An 18,891-nucleotide genomic window follows, 5' to 3' on the forward strand; every position below is an offset into this window, starting at 1 on the left:
CAGCTGCCCTCGGTCTCCGCTCCTTCTCCTACCTCTGCCTCTGACTGCTTTGAAGTTTCTGCAGAGGACCTTCCCCCATACCCAAGAAAAATAGCTATGGTCCCTCAGGATTTAGTATTACCATGTGTCTTAGAATCTCCTAAGAGAAGAAGCTATGAAAAGAGCTTTGAAGCATTTTAAGGCCAAAGATTTATTACCTGTGAAAATTCTGTATCTGCATTCCAGTGAGTTCTCCAGGCAGTGGGGGCGTGGGGGGGTGTGCTGTCAGGAGGTCTGGGCATTTCTTCTAGACCCCAGACAATCTCTTGGCCAGTGTTCAGAAATCAGCCTGCTTAAGGGAAGCCTAGAACACAGAGAATGTCTTCTCTTTGTCTTTTGGTGAGCATGCGCTCCCCTGGCCATCATCAAGGCAAAGCAGCCCCAGCTGACATCCAGCGAGCAGATGCCAGGCCTCATTGTGGAGCCCCGTGAGCCCTTTAGAGAGCTGCGTTCGTATTCTGTGGTGTAGCTAGCAGCATTTGCCCTCAGTGTGAGAGGAAGCCTCTCACACGGCACATTCTATGAAGGTTCTGGAAAACTGATACTGAATGACCAACTTTGTACATATATTTTAAAATCTGATCACCACCAAGAGCTGAAGTGTAAAGTTCCATGTTGTAGGCAGAAGTAAGGAACATGGTAGTGCATGCCTAAGTTATAATGGCAATAACTGTAGGCTTGAACCCCGCCTCTGCCCCTCAGCCAAGAACCCCTGGCCAGCTGTCTAACCTGCTTTAGCTGTGCTGTCTCTTCCTTCTGGAAGGTAGGAATAATAATCCTTATTCTTTGAGGGTTAAAGGAGAGAACATACATAACAGCCTGGTAGACGGAAGGTGCTCCATAAATGTAAGTCCTTCCTTTCCCAATAAGCCCCTTCCCTCCCTTTGCTATGAAAAACCAACATCTGAGCCAGGCAGTGGTGGGGCACGCCTTTAGTCCCAGCACTAGGGAGGCAGAGCCAGGGGATCTATGGGAGTTTGAGGACAGCCTGGTCTACAGAGTGAGTTCCAGGACAGCCAGGGTTACACCGAGAAACTCTGTCTCAAAAATCAAAGAGAGACAGACAGACAGACAGAGAGGAACCCACACCTATATCTGAGGGCCTTTGACCTTTATAGCCAAGGGAAGTGGAACAAAACCATGGCTTTAGGCACTGGAACAAAAGCAGTTGGCCTGTTTCGAATCCAGTCACATTGTGGGTTAGGAAAAGCGCAGAGTGCCCCCCCCCCCTTAGAGTGCTTAGCCTAACGCCATTAAATGGGCAGTCCCTGAAGCATAGGGTTCATTTAAGATCGACTAGGGAGGCGCGACTACCTAAACCCCCAGGTTTTTGTCCTTTTAAGAATCTGAGACTGACTTTTGTGCTGCCGTGGCCAGGGATATAATCTAAACTCCATTATATTTAAGGGAAGTCCAGGCTTCCCCTCTAAAGAGTCCCTTGGGTCTACACTCAGGAACTCAGTGTAGGAGGGCTCCCTTTCCGTCCAGCGGTGCAGCTCTGAGGCCAGGCTGGGAGGGAAGAGAGCGTTGTATCTGCTCCGCCAGTTGGTTCTGCTCATCCCTCCAAGGCTATCTTGATGGAGTGTGTTCAGGAAATGTGACGATAAGCCAGGAGTGCTGGTATCATGTGTGGCCTCTGGGTGAAAGTGCTAGTGTATAGCTTCAGAATAAGATTTTCCTTATATCGCCCCACCAGGTTCCTCAGGCTAGACCAAGGGGTTTTCATTTGGTAACTAGGATCAATGGCCTCTACCTTCAGGAGTCCTGGTAGGGACTTGCAGATGTTCCGGAGTGCATGTCCTCAGGTACCAGGTAAAGGCAGGACTAGCTTGATGTCATGTGATGAGACCGGCCCAACACACGTCCCTTCTCTGCTTTGAACAAAGTCCCCTGAGCAGTGATGGGAAGAGATAAGCGGCCCTGCCTGAGTTTTCTGCCCCAAGCTGCGTTTAAGAGACCTTTGCAGGCCTCCTATACAAGCATGGCCTCCTCACTCACCATCGGCCTCCATCTGGACCTAAGCAAAGATGGCTGTCAGGGTGGTGGGAACAGAGAGTGGAACGGGATAAATGCAGAAGGAGACTATTTGGGGAGGGGAAGAGAACCAGCCTGGAGAGGGGTAACAGGAAATGGCAGTGAAGGAGACAAAGAGCAAAATATCATATATTGTGTATATATGATGTGTGTGTGTGTGTGTGTGTGTGTGTGTGTGTGCGTGCGTGTGTGTGCAAAAATGTAACAGTGAAACCTTTCACTTTTTATGCAAACTAAAATGGCGGTTGTTTTTCCAGCTCTGGGCAGTGATCAGTGCTGGTTGCTTCCAAATGGCCAGTTTAAATGGCAGTGGCTATGGGGGAACCGGGGAGGGAAGCCAGAGCTCCAGACTTCATCCCCGCCACCGCCACCGCCACCGCCTGGCCCTTGCTGGTGCGTCTCTGGCTCACACCTGCCTCTCCTGTGCTCTCTCTCAGCAATGGGTGACAAGCCGGCAGATGCGATTTGAAGGAGGATTTCAGGGCCGCTGCAACAAGCTGGTGGACGGCTGCTACTCCTTCTGGCAGGCAGGGCTCCTGCCCCTGCTGCATCGCGCACTGCACGCTCAAGGTGAGCCCACCCTGCCGCCACGGGAGCCAGAAGATGACCTCCCTGGTCAGTTCCCAACCAAGGGCTGCTCAGAGGAAGGCGATTCTGTCTGGCTGGGATTTTGAGACCTGTTGTGGAGCCTCCTGTGTCCTTGGGGCTGTGTATGCAGAATAAGGTTCAGTTGGCATGGTTTCAGATCACTTGCCGCTCTGGCGGGATGGACTTCCCCTGTGCCGCTCCCGTTATCTGAAGGGAGCATCCCCACCCCGCCTCAGGCCCCACAAGGACTGGGGCTGCCATCTCCGCTCGGCATGAAGCCATAGCTTCCATTGCAGGGCTGTGCTCCAGTCATGTCCGGATGAAAACCCTCTGTGCACACAGTCAAAATGGTGACACGAGAGGCCGTTATAAACGGGGCAGAGAACCAGAACCGAGGAGAGAGGACTCGCCACATCTGGCCGCGTCCATGTCACCATTAGCAATGTTTTCTTTTGAGCAGGGAGACAGCCCACGTGGTGGAAATAGAGAACTGACTCCCACAAGTTGTCTGACCACCACGTATGATCCCCTCCCCCACAGAATAAATAAATAGAATGCTGCTTGTTTGGGGAAAAAAAAGTTTTATGAATGCCACTGTTTTGTTTGGCAGAACTGGTGGTTGAAATGAGGGACCTCGTGCGTGCGAGACAAGCGCCCTGCCAGAGAGCTACAACCCAGCCCCAATAATGTTTGATCTTACAGTCAGTGAGCTGACCTAGATGAGTGTGCTTCCCTGAGCAGCCAGGCTGGAGAAATCCACATTCCTTCCTAAGGAGTCGCCACAGGGCAGGCAAGACCAGCGGGCCAAGGCTCGGACAGCCCCTCTCTCTCAGTGCCTTCCGATTCCATGCTCATTCTTGCCTGTGATCCTGGGCACACAGGGGAGAAGGGGAGTCAATGGCCACCCTGCCGGCTGCCAATCTGTTCCTGCCGGGAGGTCCCTTGGCCCAGAGGGAGACTTTCCTGTGGACTCAGCTGGGTGACTAGTTACTGCTGCCTCCCACACCTAAGCTTCTTTCCGACTCTGAGCCCCATGCTTTAATTCCTTAATCTCACTGGAGTTGTTGAGTTGTAGGTGCTTTTGATGCTGATTAAAAATTCACAGAGCCGCTGTCCTCCCTTCCCAGCCTGGGGCCGTCGGGTTTTGCCTCAGAATACTGAGGCACAGTAATGCCAGCACTCTGAAACTGCATAGGCTCTGGCTTGATCACTGGTAGGACTGTCAGGAATGCCCGAGAGTACTGGTTCTCAACCTGTGGGTCTCAACCCCCTTTGGGGTCAAACGGCCCTTTCACAGGGGTCGAATATCAGGGATCCTGCATACCAGATACTTGCATTACAATTCATAACAGTAGCACAAGTACACTTATGAAGTAGCAATGAAAATAACTTTATGGTTGGGGTCACCACAACGTGAGGACCTGTATTTAAGGGTCTCAGTGGTAGGAAGGTTGAGAAGCACTGCTCTAGAGGCTGAATTTTCTCAAACACACACCCTGACGTTTTGGTGATCTTTCTTTGGAGCTGGCTTACAGAAAGCCACAGATGTTGCTTCTTTTTCCATGAGGGTGGCTCTGTTGGTGGCAGCAGAGATTTCCCAAGCCGTCACTGCGCCAGGGTACTTTACTTACATGTTCCCATTTGCTCCCCCAAACAGCCCTATCACACTGAGGCTTTCGATGGTCTCATTTTGTCGATGACGAAGCAAAGTACATGTGGTTAAGGCTTGCCTTATAAACTGCCTGCAACCTGTAGTGGTTGGTAGGTGACCTCAGCCCGGCTTGCATCACTGCAGAGGAATACCAACCTCCTCCTCCCTAGCCCCCTTCAAAAAAGTTATCCAGCTTGTTTGTAGCCAAAGAAATGCAAGTCAGGGGCCAGAAGAGATGGCTCACTGGTTAAGAGCATGTGCTGGTCTAAAAGAAGACTTGAGCTCAGCTCCCAGCACCCACAGTGGGTGGCTTAAACCACCTATAACTCCAGCTCCAGGGGATCCAACTCCTCCTGGCCTTCAGGCAGGCTGATCTCTTGAGTTGGGGGTAGCCTGGTCTACATAGCAAGTTCCAGACTATCAAGAGCTACATAGTGAGACCCTGTTTCAAAAAGAATCTAAAAAGTAAAAGAAAATATCCATTTATTGTGGCAACTATTATTTGGGGTTATACTATCTATTAACAGTGTGTTTTCTAATCAGAAAACATGCACATATATATGTATGTGTGGTGTGCACACATGTGTGTACATGTGAATGTACATGTGTGTGGCAGGTGTGCATGCACATTCCTGGGTGTGCAGGCTTATGTGGAAGGCCTCTTCTTTGATGGATCTCTATTTATTGGGGTAGTTTCTAGTTGAACCTGGAGTTCACCAATTCTGGCTAATCTGACTAGCAAGCTTGCCCAGGGCATCTTGCCACCCAAGTGCTGGGATTCCAGGCAGCTGCCATGACTGCCCAGAGTTTACATGGTGTTGAGGATCTGCACTCTGGTCCTCAGGCTTGCACACCAAGTGCTCTATCTACTCCATGTGCCCGGCTCTATCTACTCCATGTGCCCGGCTCTATCTACTGCCATGTGCCCGGCTCTAGCTACTGCCATCTGCCTGGCTCTATCTACTCCATCTGCCTGGCCCATTCATAATCTATGGATCAGCCAGACGGGGCCATTTCTAGGAACTGACCCTCCACAGTAAGTGATAGTGTGTCCAAGGAGCACACTGTAAGAATGTTTGCTACCTTCCTGTTTTTAAGAGCAGAATGTCAGACCAACTTAGAAGTTCAAATGTGAGGGAGGAGGGGCTGTGATATAAATGATGGTACATCTTACAACAAACTATTATCCGGTCATTTATGTAGTGCTACAGAGTTATGAAAATGTTTCCCTCAATACATGAAATGCTAGAAAATAACAATGTACTATATGATTGAATTTCCAGAACTCTGGAAGAATATACATTCAAAAAACAAAAAGCATTAGTCTGAGGCTGGGCGTGGTTGTGCATGCTGTCAGTCCCAGCACTTGGGAGACAGAGGGAACAGGCATTTTTATCCTGTTAGTGGACTGCAAATAGGCATTTGGTTTTGTAGGGTAGTGTGCAGGTGTCTGTTTAACTTACACACACACTTAAAATTTCAACCTGACTAGTGCACTAACAGGAGTTCACCCACAGAAATATTAGTAGAGGGTGTGTATTGAAGTAGAATTTGAGTAGCAAATGGAAAATGTCCATTGAAAAGTGAAGAGTTGCCCTGCCTGGCCACTGCACACCTTTAATCCCAGCCCTCAAGAGTCAGATCTCTGTACATTCAAGGGGAGCTTGACCTACACAGCAAGTTCCAGGTCAGCCAGGGCTACATGATGAACCGCTTTCTCAACAAACATGAGTGGGTAAATAAATGATGCTCTCTCTAAACAGTAGTTGGATACAGTGGCTCTGTGCAGAATGCTCCCCAGGATGCAACATAACAATGTAAAAGGCCAGGCCCCGGGCTGTCACATGCACACCAGCTGGTGTCCACTGGCTTTTCTTAGCATCGTGTCAAAACACTTAACAACGCGTGATATTGAGAGAAGTATAGGAGAGAGTCAGCGGTTACCTTGTAAATTATATATCCTCTATTATGCCTTTTTCTTTTCTTCTTCCAAAAACATGAGATGTATTAGTACTTACGTTTTAATTTTTAAAAACTCTGTGTGTGTGTGTGTGTGTGTGTGTGTGTGTGTGTGTGTGTGTGTGTGTGTGTGTGTGATGTGCATGTGTGGTCTGTGTACATGAGGGTGTCTGAAGGTGTCAGATTCCCTGGAGCTAGAGTTACAGGAAGTTGTCAGTCACCTGACAGCGGGTGCCGGGAACCACATCCTTTGCAAGAGCAGAACTTGCTCTTAACCTCTGAGCCATCTCTTCTGCTCCGTGTTACTTGTACTTTTTAGTAAGCAAATGCATCATTTTTTTTTTCATGTTTGATACTAGGTATTGAGCCCAGATCCTCTACAATGCTAAGTATATTCACCACTGCTGAGTTATATCCATAGCCATAAACTGAAAACAAGTTTATGTATTATTAATTTAGTTGTGGCACTGGGGGGTTGAACCCAGGGCAAATAGGCAAAATGGAGACAAAATGGCTGTGCTATAGAAAAAAGGCAAATGTAGTGTAAGATGAGAGTCATAACATTATCAGGCTTTAGAAAACAAAGGAAAAACTAGTAAGTCAACTAGGAATGCAGGGCATGCAGAATAACTAAGCAGATACTGTTGCTTGTTGTTTTGAGACAAGGTAGCCCAGGCTGGCCCAGAACTCATGTCAAGCCTCCTGTATCAACCTCCCAACTGCTGGGATTACAGGCATCTGCCACATACCTGGCTTTTTTTCTTTACCTTTAAAAAATTATGTATTTATGTATTTATGCTAGGGATCAAACCAGGACCTCACATAAGCATGTTTAGAGATGATGAAGCTTGGTTCTTTTTAAAATTTTTTTTATTCTCCTGTTACTTATGGTATTGGTATCATGTGAGAATCCATTGCTAACTCCATGATCATGGGACTATATGTTTTCTTCCTAGAATTTTGAGTTTTAGCTCTCATATTTGGGTTCTTGATCTATTTTTTTTTAAAGATTTATTTATTATGTATACAGTGTTCTGCCTGCATGTATGCCTGCAGGTCAGAAGAGGGCACCAGATCTCATTACAGATGATTGTGAGCCACCATGTGGGTGCTGGGAATTGAATTCAAGACCTCTGGAAGAACAGCCAGTGCTCTTAACCTCTGAGCCTTCTCTCCAGCCCTGTTGATTTATTTTTAAGGGTTTGTTTTATTTTGTGAGACAAGCTCTTTCTGTGCGGCATAGGCATCAGCCTCTCAAGTGCAGGGATTATGGGCATGCACCATCACAGCCCAGTAAAGATTTTCTTTTGTTTGATTTCTGGTGCTGGGGTTGAAGGAGACTTTCGTATGTAGCTTATACAGTGGATACATTCTCCCTCCAAGCTTCATCATTGGATGTAGAAGTCCAGTTATCCCAGGATCGACTGTGCTCTCCTTCACTGAATGGATGCAGCATCTGTTGAGAACCAGTTGGCCGTGGGTATGGAGGCTTATCTCCTGATTCTCATTTCTACTGTATTGTGCTATGTGCCTATCCTTAGGCACCATGGTTATGATAGCCCGGCTGTAGGTTTTGAAATAAGGAAATACAGATCTCCTGGCTTTCTTCTTTTTCCTGGTAACCTTGGCTGTTTTGGGTTTTCTGCAATTCAGTATGAATTCTGTTGATTTCTTTAAGGATTGCAGAGAATATGTAGATTTTTTTTTCTTTAAAGATAGTCTCATGCATCTCAAACTATATAGTTCAGTCTGGCCTTGAACTGCTGGTCTTCCTACCTGCCTTCTGAGCACTGAAATTACAGGTCTGTGCCACCATACCCAGCAAGCATTGACATCTTAACAATCTCTATTTATTTACTTGTTTTTGTTTATGTGTGTGTGTACTTGTGTGTCCTGGATACATGCACATATGTGGAGGCCGACAACCAAGTGTCTTTTTCAGTCACTGACGCCCATTTTAGCTAGACTGGCTGGCTGACCAGCTCCAGGATCCTCCTGCCTCCACCCCTCAGCTCTGGTATTACAAGTGTGTACTGCCATGCCGGATTTTTTATCTGGGTGCTGGAGATGGAACTCAGGTCCCCAAGCTTGTGCAGCAAGCATTTTATTGGCTGATCTGTCTTGCCAGCTCCTTGTAATTAGAACAATTATTACATTTATTTAGTCGTGTTTGTATTCATCAGTTTGGGGTGGGGTGGGGTGGGGTGGGGTGGGGTGGGGCACAGGATGTGTGCCAGGGCAAATGTGTGGTGGTGAGACCTGGTTCTTTCCATCAAACTGAGTAGTAAGAGCCCTTACCTGCTGAGCCATTTTACTGACTCTGTTATTATTTTCAAACTCTCAAGGTCAGCCGAGGATGACCTTGAACCTCTGATCTTTCTAAGTGCTGGGATTATATGTGTGTTACCATATCTGGCTGATGAAGTGCCTGGCCTGGTTATTTTCTTAATGTTGAACTACTTTGCACCCCTGGGGTAAGATTATTAGTATTTTGTGAGGGTTTTTTGCGCCTTTACTTCTAAGTATCTAGTTTGATCTTTGTAATAACTCAGAGAAAAATTTTAAAATAGTGTATAGGGGCCGGGCAGTGGTGGCGCACGCCTTTAATCCCAGCACTCAGGAGGCAGAGGCAGGTGGATCTACAAGTAGAGTTCCAAGAAAGGCTCAGAGCTACACAGAGAAACCCTGTCTAGAAAACAACAACAACAAAAAGGTGTATAGGGCCTGCAATAGCTCAGTGGGTAAAGTGTGGGGCGTTTACCCACCAACCCCACAGCTCCCCAGAGTTTTCTTGAGTGCGAGCAGCAGGAAATATTAGAAGAATTTATTGCGGAGAATATTGCGGAGATAAACAGATAGAAAATACAGGATAGCCTCGAGAGGGCCTGGAACCTATTCCAAGGAGCCCTGACTGTCTCTGCCTCAGGGTTTTTATAGAGACGCCAAGGGGTGGAGCAAAAGACCTCCTCCCCCAGCACAGCCAAGTGCAGACCATCTCAGACACCTGCACTCAGGCCCGTGGTCCTGATCATCCTCTATGAGGACCTGCTGGGTAAAGCCACGAGGAACCCGAGAACGGGCTCCCACAGTAAAGGTGCCATCCCTAAGCCTGCTGACCTGATCAGTGGTAGTCCACTTCCCTAAGTCCACTTCCCTAGCATTTCCAAGGTTCTGGGTTTAACTGGTAACATACACACATGTGTGTACACACACACACATACATACATACATACACACACACACACACACACACACACACATGCATAGATAGTGTGATCAGATACACAATGTTTGGATTATCTGATTCATTTGGGATTCTTTTCTTTGTCCCTGTACTTCTGTCAGTGGATGTAAGTCTGACGTAGAGCTGTAGATAACCAGCATGAGTGCGGTCTTGAATTTGACCTCTAGTAAGGGCTGGAGGCTGGGATGTCCAAGGTTGGGGTGCCAGCAGACTCTGTACCTGGAGGGGTTGCTCTCTGCTTTTAGGGAGGCCCTGTCACGAGTCCTTTAGAGGGGAGGAAAGCTGTGTCCTCAACTGGTGAAAGGTACACATGCTTTTTACCATTTTGGTTATCAGGAACATCTTTTTTAAACTTTCTTTTCATTTATTCTTTGTGTCTTTCATATCATGCATCTCCATCCCATTCATTTCTGTCCCTTCGTATCTGCCCTCTGCCCTTTCAACCTACCCCCCCCAATAAAATAACATAAAATTTAAGAGGAAAAAAAAAGGGAAAAAATCAATCTTGTCAAAGTAAAAAAAAAAGTAAACCCTTTTGTCCGTATATCTTTACTGCAAGTGTTCACTGCAGAGTCATTGGTCTGCGTCGAGGCCTCTGGTTTCTGCTGCACTGTCGATGCTGGGCCCTCACTGGACTCCTCTTGGATGTCCTGTTGTTGCCCTGTGTCGTGGAGATCCTGCAGCTTTGGGTCTGCAGCTCTGGCCCCTTCACATGCTCCAGCAGATCACAGAGGGGGTGGATGTTGGGGTGGGCCAACTCATAACCCTGGTTCTGGGCATAAATAGTTGCAGGGTTGGTCAGCCCACCAGCTCTCCCTTGTCCTCACCACCAGGGTGAGCTCTCCTGCATTGCCCTGGCTAGTTCAGCCCAGGCCGAGATGAGCAAGGGGCGGGGCCGGTTCTCCTGCTTTCATGACCTAGGATCTCCCTCCTACACCTTCAGGGCCAGCTCTACTGTGCTGCCTAGGCATGGTGTGGGTGCCACTCTCCCAAGCTGATGAAGAGCAGGACCAGCTCTCCCACTCTTTTGACCTCAGGGTTAGCTCTCTCATCTTGGGGGAGAGGGATCCCCCCCATACCACATGACAGCCGAATAATGGGGCCGGCTCTCTCTTGCTCACAACATTGGGGCTGACTCATTCACACCCCCGCCAATGCAGTTGGCTGTATTCTGCTGCCCAGGCGAGGTGCAGGGTTCTAGGAACATCTTAAAAATTGCATTTATTTATTGTGTCTTCCTCTCTCCCTCTCTCCTTTCCATCTTTTCCTTCTTCTTCTCTTTCCCCAACCTGTCTCTCCCTCTCTAGCTCAAGTGATCCTCTTGACTCAGCCTCCTAAGTAACTGAGACCACAAGTGTGTGTCTCTTCAAGAAAAATAATTGGGTGCTGGGGAGGTGGCTCAGTGGTTAACGAACACTGGCTGCTCTTCCAGACAGACGACTCAGGTTTGTTTCTCAGCACCCACCTGGTGCCTCACAGCTGTCTGTACCCCAGTTCCAAATCCAGTGTCGTTTCTGGCCTCCATGGATACCAGGCATACACGTGGTGAACAGACATGCGTGCAAACAAGACACCCACATACACAGAAGTAAAGTAAAACAAACCAATACAAAACCAAGTTATTGCCAGATACATGAGGCACACCTGTAATTCCAGGAGATGGAGGCTTAGGGTCATCGTTAGCGTCGTAGTAAGTTCAAAGCCAGTCTGGGCTACATGAGATCATGTCTCAAAAAAGAAAAGAAAATATTTTCTGTCTGAATATTTTATAATTAAACGTGGGATTTTTTTTTTTTGGCATGTGTAGTGTATGTGTGTGTTTGTGTGTGTACATGTACACGTGGTATGGATGGAGGCCAGATGTTGACATCTGGTTGTTCTTCTGAGTCACTTTTCACTGTATTTTTAAAGAAAGGGTCTCTCACTGAATCTGGCTATTACCCCTGGTAAGAGTTCCTTCCCTGCTCAGACTCCATTAATTAGTTGCACAGGACTAGAGGGGATGCCCTCGGGGGCCACTAACCACTGCCGGAGATGTGGTTTAGGACATCCATGTTGACTGGCCCACTTCAAGGCAAATGAAACTGCCACTTAGAACTGCCCTTGGACACACATCCGTGTTCAGGAGAGAGACGCGTGACGAAGGGGTACCGGGAACGAGTGGACTGAGACTAACCTGCCTCTCCCGTCCTCTGCCCTTCACCAGGCGACCCTGCCCTCAGCATGAGCCACTGGATGTTCCATCAGCAGGCCCTGCAGGAGTACATCCTGATGTGCTGCCAGTGCCCAGCGGGGGGGCTGCTGGACAAACCTGGCAAGTGAGTGTCTTCTCGGGACGTGGGGTGAGGGGAGAGGGAACGGGCCACCCTGGCCACTGAGAGCCAGGCCCATCAACCTGGAGCGGCGGCCCTGTCCTCCAGCCACTTAGCACTAATGTTGTTCAGGGAAAGTGCTCCACCTTGGAAAACCCCTCCAGTGGCCCTGGGCCTCCACTTCTGGCTCCTCACCTTGTCCCTCAGCTCACATGCACCTTTCTCCTTCCCCAGAGAGGCCAATGGATTGCTAGCTTCCCTTCACTGTTACTGTTTTGTTTGGGGTTTCTCTGTGTAGCCCAGGCTGTACTGGAACTCACTCTCTAGCCCAGGCTGGCCTTGAACTCAAGAGATTCACCTGCCTCTGCCTCCCGAGTGCTGCTGGGATGAAAGGTGAGCACCACTATGCCCAGCTTCCTTTACTGTACTGTTCTGTGTTTTTTCTTGTTAAGCCCATTTAACGAGAATAGGCTATGGATGGAGGTATGGGTCAGTGGTGGAGCATTTGCCTAGCGTGTATGTCGTTCTGGGGTCATCCCGAGCAATGCAAAACAGGGTAGGCTATAAACGGATTGTAATCCAACACCGTTCTGGAGTAGATGAAATGACTAAACACAAGTGTGGGGTATTGCGTATGGTAGAGTCTATGGAAAAAGGAACTAAACTATGAGAAATCCCGTCACGTTCCAGACACACACACTCACAAACACTGGCCCAGCAGTGTATCAAGAGGAGTGTGCCCGATCCCTAGACATTCTGTGATCTTTCAAGAGAAATACTTAACTCCCGTGGCAGGTTTTGGAGAGGCTGGTAGGGAGGGGACAGGGCTTCTCAGAGCTGTCTGTCCTTGCAGGTCACGTGACTTCTACCACACTTGCTATTGCCTGAGTGGCTTGTCCATCGCCCAGCATTTCGGAAGCGGAGCCATGCTGCATGATGTGGTCATGGGTGTGCCTGAAAATGCTCTGGTAAGCAGGTAGGGGGCTGTCGGGGAGTCTGTGACCCCCCGGGAGAAGACTGTAGACTCAATCCAATTACAGTGAAGTGATTTATTGATTAACTGCTAGCAGGACGAATCTCTGAGCCCAATTAGAGATTGTCACGAAGGAAGGGTATGGGGAAGGACTCTCTGTATCTATGCAAGCAAGTAAAACCTGTTCTGTTCTCGTCTGCCAAGTTAGGTGGTTAAGGCAACTCAAAGCAGTCTTTGGGTATCTGCATAAGCAAGTTACAGAAGTAAAAAAAAAAAAAGCAGGTAGTTATATCCTAACAGATAGTCACGGCTGTATACTTTCAGGTGGGGGTCACTGAGTCAGGGTTATTGGGAACTTACCTTTCAGGGACTGGAGTCATTGACAGATGGCAGATGGGTACCAAGATGGAGGCTTAGCATAAAACAGAACTTTTTTAGCCATAACAATTCAACACCCCTTTGCTGCAAGGTCTTCCAGGTCAGGGGGCCTCACTTCAGAGTGGCCACTTGTGTCCTGCAGAGCCGGCTCTGTTTCCTGTGTGGGCAAGTTGGGAAACTCACTGGCCCCACCCCCACCCCCGGCACTTTTCAGCCTGTGAGTGAAGGTGTGGGTAGGGGAAATACAGGGCCAGGCCGGGCCAGGATTTCAGTGTTCTGAACTGGGGCAGAGACAGTTATTCCTCTCATCAGCTGACCTGGGTCCAGTCGGCTGCTGACCACAGTTGTTACTCAGATCCCCGGGGGCCTCCGGCAGGGGCAGGGTACTGCACTCGCTATGGCAGGCTTCATGTCTCAGCTCACATGCCCTCTCTTCAGAGGACGGAGTGCCCACATTGCCATGCTGCGATACCACATGACCGTTTGCCACGTGTGTCTTTCATGTGTGTCTTTCACGTGTGGATGCTCCCCCACTAAGAGGCAGGCCTAGCTAGGGATGTAGCTCGGGGGTAGGGGCCATGCTGAGATGAGTCTGTAGAGCCCTGAGTTCAGTGCCCAGCACCACAAGACAAGATCAGGATGGCGCCTACCCTGGCCTGTGCTGGGGCAGCCTGGCGGAAGCCGACACTCTGTGCCTAGACACGAGCCCAAGAAACAAACACAGCTGAGATTGTCCACAGTGGCCAAGTAACAGAGCCACCTGTCCTGGCCACCCGTACTAGGCAGTTCTACCTCCAGCAGGTAGAAGTGTTGAGCCTCCTCTGTTCACCTGGCCTGTACATCTTTCCTCTCTTTGCACTGGGAAATGTTTCAAGCAGAAGTGCAAACAGACGGCAGACAGATGGAAAATCGTTCTTTGTCAGGGTCCCACTGTGTGACTCTGTAGCTCCGGCCGGCCGGCCTGAAATCCATATTGTAGACCAGGCTGGCCTGGGACTTGTGTGAGTTTTCTTGCCCCTGCCTCCTGGGTGGTTGGGATTATAGGGCTGCATCCACTCTACCTGGTTCAACCTTTTATGGGGCGGGGGCACTGTGCAGGGGTGGGGGTGGGGGCGCGTGGAGACCAGAGGGCAAACTCGGGTGTTGTTGCTCAGGAGCTGTACACCTTGTTTTTTGGCCCGAGCATCTCATTGGGACCCGGGTCTTGCCTCTTAAGGCAGGCTGGCCAGCCAGTAAGCCCCGGGGATCTTCCCGCGTCTGCCTCCCTGGTGCTGAGACTCCAAGCGCACCAACCACACCCGGCTTTTACATGGGTCCCGGGGATCACACTCGGGCCCTTGTGTTTTCGAAGCAGATATTTCACTGGCTGAGACATCTCAGACCCCTAGGAAAGATCAGCTCCAAATCTTTCTTAGACACACACGAGGGCCAAGTGGGATGGCTCGGTGGGTTGCCACACAAGGAGCCCACCCTGCAGAAAGGGAGGATTGGGGCCTGCATGTCGGCCTCTGACCTCCACCTGAGTCCTAGGGCACGTGTGTGCCCTGCACCACAGACACAGAACAGACAGATAAATAGAAAAGCACTTTTAGGATTGATATAATTTTTTTATTATAATGTGTTTTCCAATTTGTGTTTTAAAATATACTGGCCTCATGAAATTCGATCGGTAGCTTCCTGCCCCTGCCCCTCCCCCATTTTAGACAGGGTCTCACTCCGCAGTGCTGGCTGGCCGAGAACTCTCGAACTCCCAGAGATCCACCTGCTTTGTCTCCTGAGAGCTGGGGTTAAAGGTGTTCACTGCCATGTCCCGCTTCCCTCTCTGTGTCTCTCAGAAATTTTGTGTAGGCGGAGGGCTGGGGCTGTGGCTCAGCTGGTCCAGTGCACACTCGGCACACACAGAGCCCTGGCTCAGCCCTCAGTACTGTAGAAACCCAGCATGGTGGCGCAGGCCTGTAATCCCGGCACTCGGGAGGTGGAGGCGGGAGGGGAGAAAGTCTGTCATTCTTGGCTGTACCCCTTAGACGGAGGCCAGCCTAGGCTACATGAGACCTTGTCTAAATAAATAAAGGAGGTCCTGGCAAGATGGTCCAGCAGGTGAGGGTGCCAAGCTCAGAACCTGAGATCACTCTGGAACCTCTACAGCAGGAGGACACCAACTCCTCTGACGACATGTTGTCTCCTGACCCTCCTCATACACAAGATGGGGGTGTGAGTAAAGAAGCTGAAATCCTTCTGCAGCTGTATCTTCCTCCTCCTCCTCTTCACTCTCCCAGAGAGGGCCCCGGATGCTGCTCTAAAATCCTGTCCTGCCAAAGACTTGACGTTTCTTTTGGATTTCTGTGATGTAGGGAAATGATGTAAAGGGATGGAAACGTGACGCTCTCACCCTCAAGAGAGCTGTGGTCCTTCTTCGTTATGAACACAGATGCACGTTCACCGTTTTAATCACTGAAACCCATGTACAAGTATAAAAAGGGGAGGCTGGCCCCACGGCTGTGGCTGTCTGGTGGATGCCCAGTGCCACACCCCTGCCCTCTCCACCACGCTTTGAAAGGAGCTTTGAGATTTTCCTGTGCATGGCGCTTTGCTCACACGTTACAGGTCAAGCATCCCGCATGTGAACATTTTAAATCCAAAATGCTTTAAAAGCTACAGCTTTTCAAGTGTCAGGGTAGCTCTCAAAAAGTTCAGAGCCAGGAGTGGCTGTGTATACCTGTAATTGGAGCACTACATCCTGTCCAAGAGAGGGACCCTCTTCATTCCGTAAGGAGTGAAGTTACGCCATTTGAAAGATGATGCTTGCAACTGGAACCACAGTAGTAAGTGAATGGAGCAGTCTCAGGAAGACGTTTTCTCTCATTTGTGGGTCCTAGGTTGTATATAGACACATAAAACGTGTATGTATCTATGACAGGAAACTAGAAATCAAGCTGTCTATGGGGACAAAGGGAATTAGTGGGCGGGGGAGGGGTGCTCCGAGGGAGGAAGGGTGAGAATATTGGGGGGAATGTGCTCAACATACAGAGCATTCGTGTAGCACCTTGAATTTTGAAAAGGTGACAGTGTTTCTCCTCCCCTCTCTTCCTCTCCTTTTCTCCTTTACTTTGGATCTGCACTCCACATAGGAGAGAAGTGTAACCTTCTGTGTTAGAGGTAGTAAGGGAAGGCAGCAGAGGACAGTGAGCCGTATGTACATGGAAGCCAAAGGGGTCACTATTTGGGGGGACTGAGGTGCAGATAAGAACAAGGCATAATGACAGTAGACACGCAAATGTCACAGTGGAAGTCAGACACAGTAGTGCACACCCGGACCCCAGCCATGTGGGAGGTGGAAGCAGGAAGACGAGAGTTCAAGCCCAGCTTACATGGTAAATCTGAGGCCAGCCTGGGCTAGCCAGCCTATGAGAGACAGACTGAAACAAAGAAAATGCTGTAACAAACTCAGTACTTTGTCTGCTGATTACAAACACATTTAGGAGTAAAACAGTTACAGTGCGTAAGAAAAGGTTTTGGAGCAGGGGATGTAGCTTAGAGGTGGACACATATGTTAACATGTGTGAGGTGCTGGGTTTGTCGCACACAATCCTGGACTTCAGAGTTTTAGATAAAGACGCATAACAGGTTATTCCAAAGTCCACAATGTATTTCAGATAAACATAATCATGTCTGTGTCGTGAAGATACCCGAAAGCGCACATTTAAGTGGCTGTATACTGTTCCCCTGGGTTGTGCACTGTGAAATGTTTTCAGCAGATACCGTGGTTTGCACATGTGGGCCTGGAGGACGTGTGTGTATGTGTGTGTGTGTGTGTGTGTGTGTGTGTGTGTGTGTGTGTGTGTGTGACTCGTGCTCCTGAATCTCAGTTCTGCCAGGTGAATTTCAGCCACCAAGAGCCCCTGGTGACGGACTGGCATCTGTTCTCTTTACAGCAGCCCACTCACCCCGTCTACAACATCGGACCCGACAAGGTGATCCAGGCCACCACGTACTTTCTGCAGAAGCCAGTCCCAGGCTTTGAAGAATGTGAGGATGAGGTGACCTCAGATCCTGCCACCGACTAGAGGACCCTATGGCTGCTCCCCCAGCTCCCCCGTCCGACAAGGTTTCTCCATTTGGGTACAGAGCACACTCTGTGCTTCCGTGAGCCTTGGCCACTGTGGAGTTGTGGTTTCTCTGTCCTTTCCTGTCAAACAAAACAAAGCCATCAGCTCTGGGTTCAGAATACACAGTGGTGTGATTTTTTAAAATTATTTTCATACCTGTCAAATCAAAACTCCGTGAGCCTGTGCAGTGGGGTTGGAGGAGAGCAATGCATGCTGGGAAGCAGGAGCCTCTCCTGGCAGCCAGCAGCCTGGCCCACCATGCTGAAATGAGGGTATCTCCGCATCCCAGCCCCTGCTGTGACTCCCTCCTGCACACTACCATTCAGTCGCCTCGGGTAGAAACGTCAGCTCCGTGCTGGCCAGGGTGGGGCTCTGGGTCCTGCCTACGTGAGCTCCCTGGAAAAGATCACTGGGCTGGAGCAGCGCCTGCTTCTGCTTGTGTCCTTTGCCCAGTCACCTGCAAAGGACAGCGGCTGGGAATGGAGGAGAACCTTAGGTTGAGTCCCTCCCCTCAACCTGGGAGAACTGAGCCACACATCTCTCCAAGGCCATGTTTGGTGTAAGCAAGACTTGTTTTGTCCTAGATACGACTAGACCCAGGTAACCAATTATGATTGGAAAATCAACCTCTACGTCAACTCTGTGCCAGAGGAAGCAGCTTCCCCCAGAGCCCAGGCCCTGCCTCTCCCCATCATGTACCAGGAGAGGTCCTCCTCCTCCAGGCAGTACTGCAGCCCAGGCTCCTTCCGTTTCCGCCCCCTCCCCCCAGGACAGTGTTGTCTTTGCTCATCTAGAGTATTAACACTACTAAGGCTTCACCTTAACTGAAGACTCAGGATTTATTCCTGCCCTGCGCACTGCAGGCTCCCTGGAACAGAGTCAAGCGCTGGTGCACTGGCTGCTGTGGGGACAATGGCCTTGGGCCGTAGGGCAGGCACTGCCAGGGTGCCGGGGTGCCGACTCCTGGAGCTGCCTCTGCACTCGCCCTTTCGGTCGGCAGGGGGCTGAGTTTGGTCATCTGTCACGGCTTCAGTCACACAGCGAGCTCATGTGACTGTCCCAGCCTTCATGTGGACAGGCGGACAGGAGGCTGAGACGCAGCATGAGGCTCTTCCCCAAATCACTGGCCATGTGCCGCCTCTAATTCCCTGTTGCTTTGGTGTACTGGGCTATGTATTACCTCCTTGAAATAATAAAAGAGTAACATTTTCTATGTTTTTTTTTTCCTTAAGAAATTGTTTTTGTCTGTGTATGTGCAAATCTATTTGTGTGTAAATGTGTCTATGGAAACCAGAGGAAAGTGTCAAATCCCCTGGATCTGGAGTTAGAGGTGGTTTTTAGTGGGTTCAGTGTGGGTGCTGAGAACCAAATCAGATCCTCTGGAAGAACAGCAAGTACTCTAGCCCTTTGTAGTAGCTCTTCTATCTGTCCCAGGAAAACTCCTTCAGATGCCCACTTGCTCTGGGCATTTCCTGTCTCCTGCATGAGAGGGAAGCAGAGCTCATTCCCCCCTTGCACACCTTCTCCACACACTGATGTCTGTCTCCAACCTGACCATGGAAGAGACTGCACTCTGGCATTGCATAGGGCTGGTGGGTGGACATCCT

The 18,891-nt window shown here is 49.5% G+C and overlaps 1 protein-coding gene across 3 annotated transcripts in view; it reads left to right on the forward strand.

The window, feature by feature from the left end:
* Fntb (farnesyltransferase, CAAX box, beta) overlaps positions 1-18,515 on the forward strand; it is an 87,826-nt gene extending 69,311 nt beyond the window's left edge. For all 3 annotated transcript variants that reach the window (XM_037210645.1, XM_028876069.2, XM_037210646.1), the window contains 4 exons: positions 2,511-2,643; positions 11,722-11,833; positions 12,681-12,795; positions 17,111-18,515. In XM_037210645.1, the coding sequence (XP_037066540.1) occupies positions 2,511-2,643; positions 11,722-11,833; positions 12,681-12,795; positions 17,111-17,242 (492 nt within the window). In that variant the 3' untranslated portion in view covers positions 17,243-18,515. The remainder of the gene's footprint in view (positions 1-2,510; positions 2,644-11,721; positions 11,834-12,680; positions 12,796-17,110) is intronic.
* The last annotated feature ends 376 nt before the right edge of the window (positions 18,516-18,891 follow it).

This window comes from Peromyscus leucopus, chromosome 14, assembly GCF_004664715.2.
Source record: "Peromyscus leucopus breed LL Stock chromosome 14, UCI_PerLeu_2.1, whole genome shotgun sequence".
Taxonomy (NCBI): Eukaryota; Metazoa; Chordata; class Mammalia; order Rodentia; family Cricetidae; genus Peromyscus; species Peromyscus leucopus.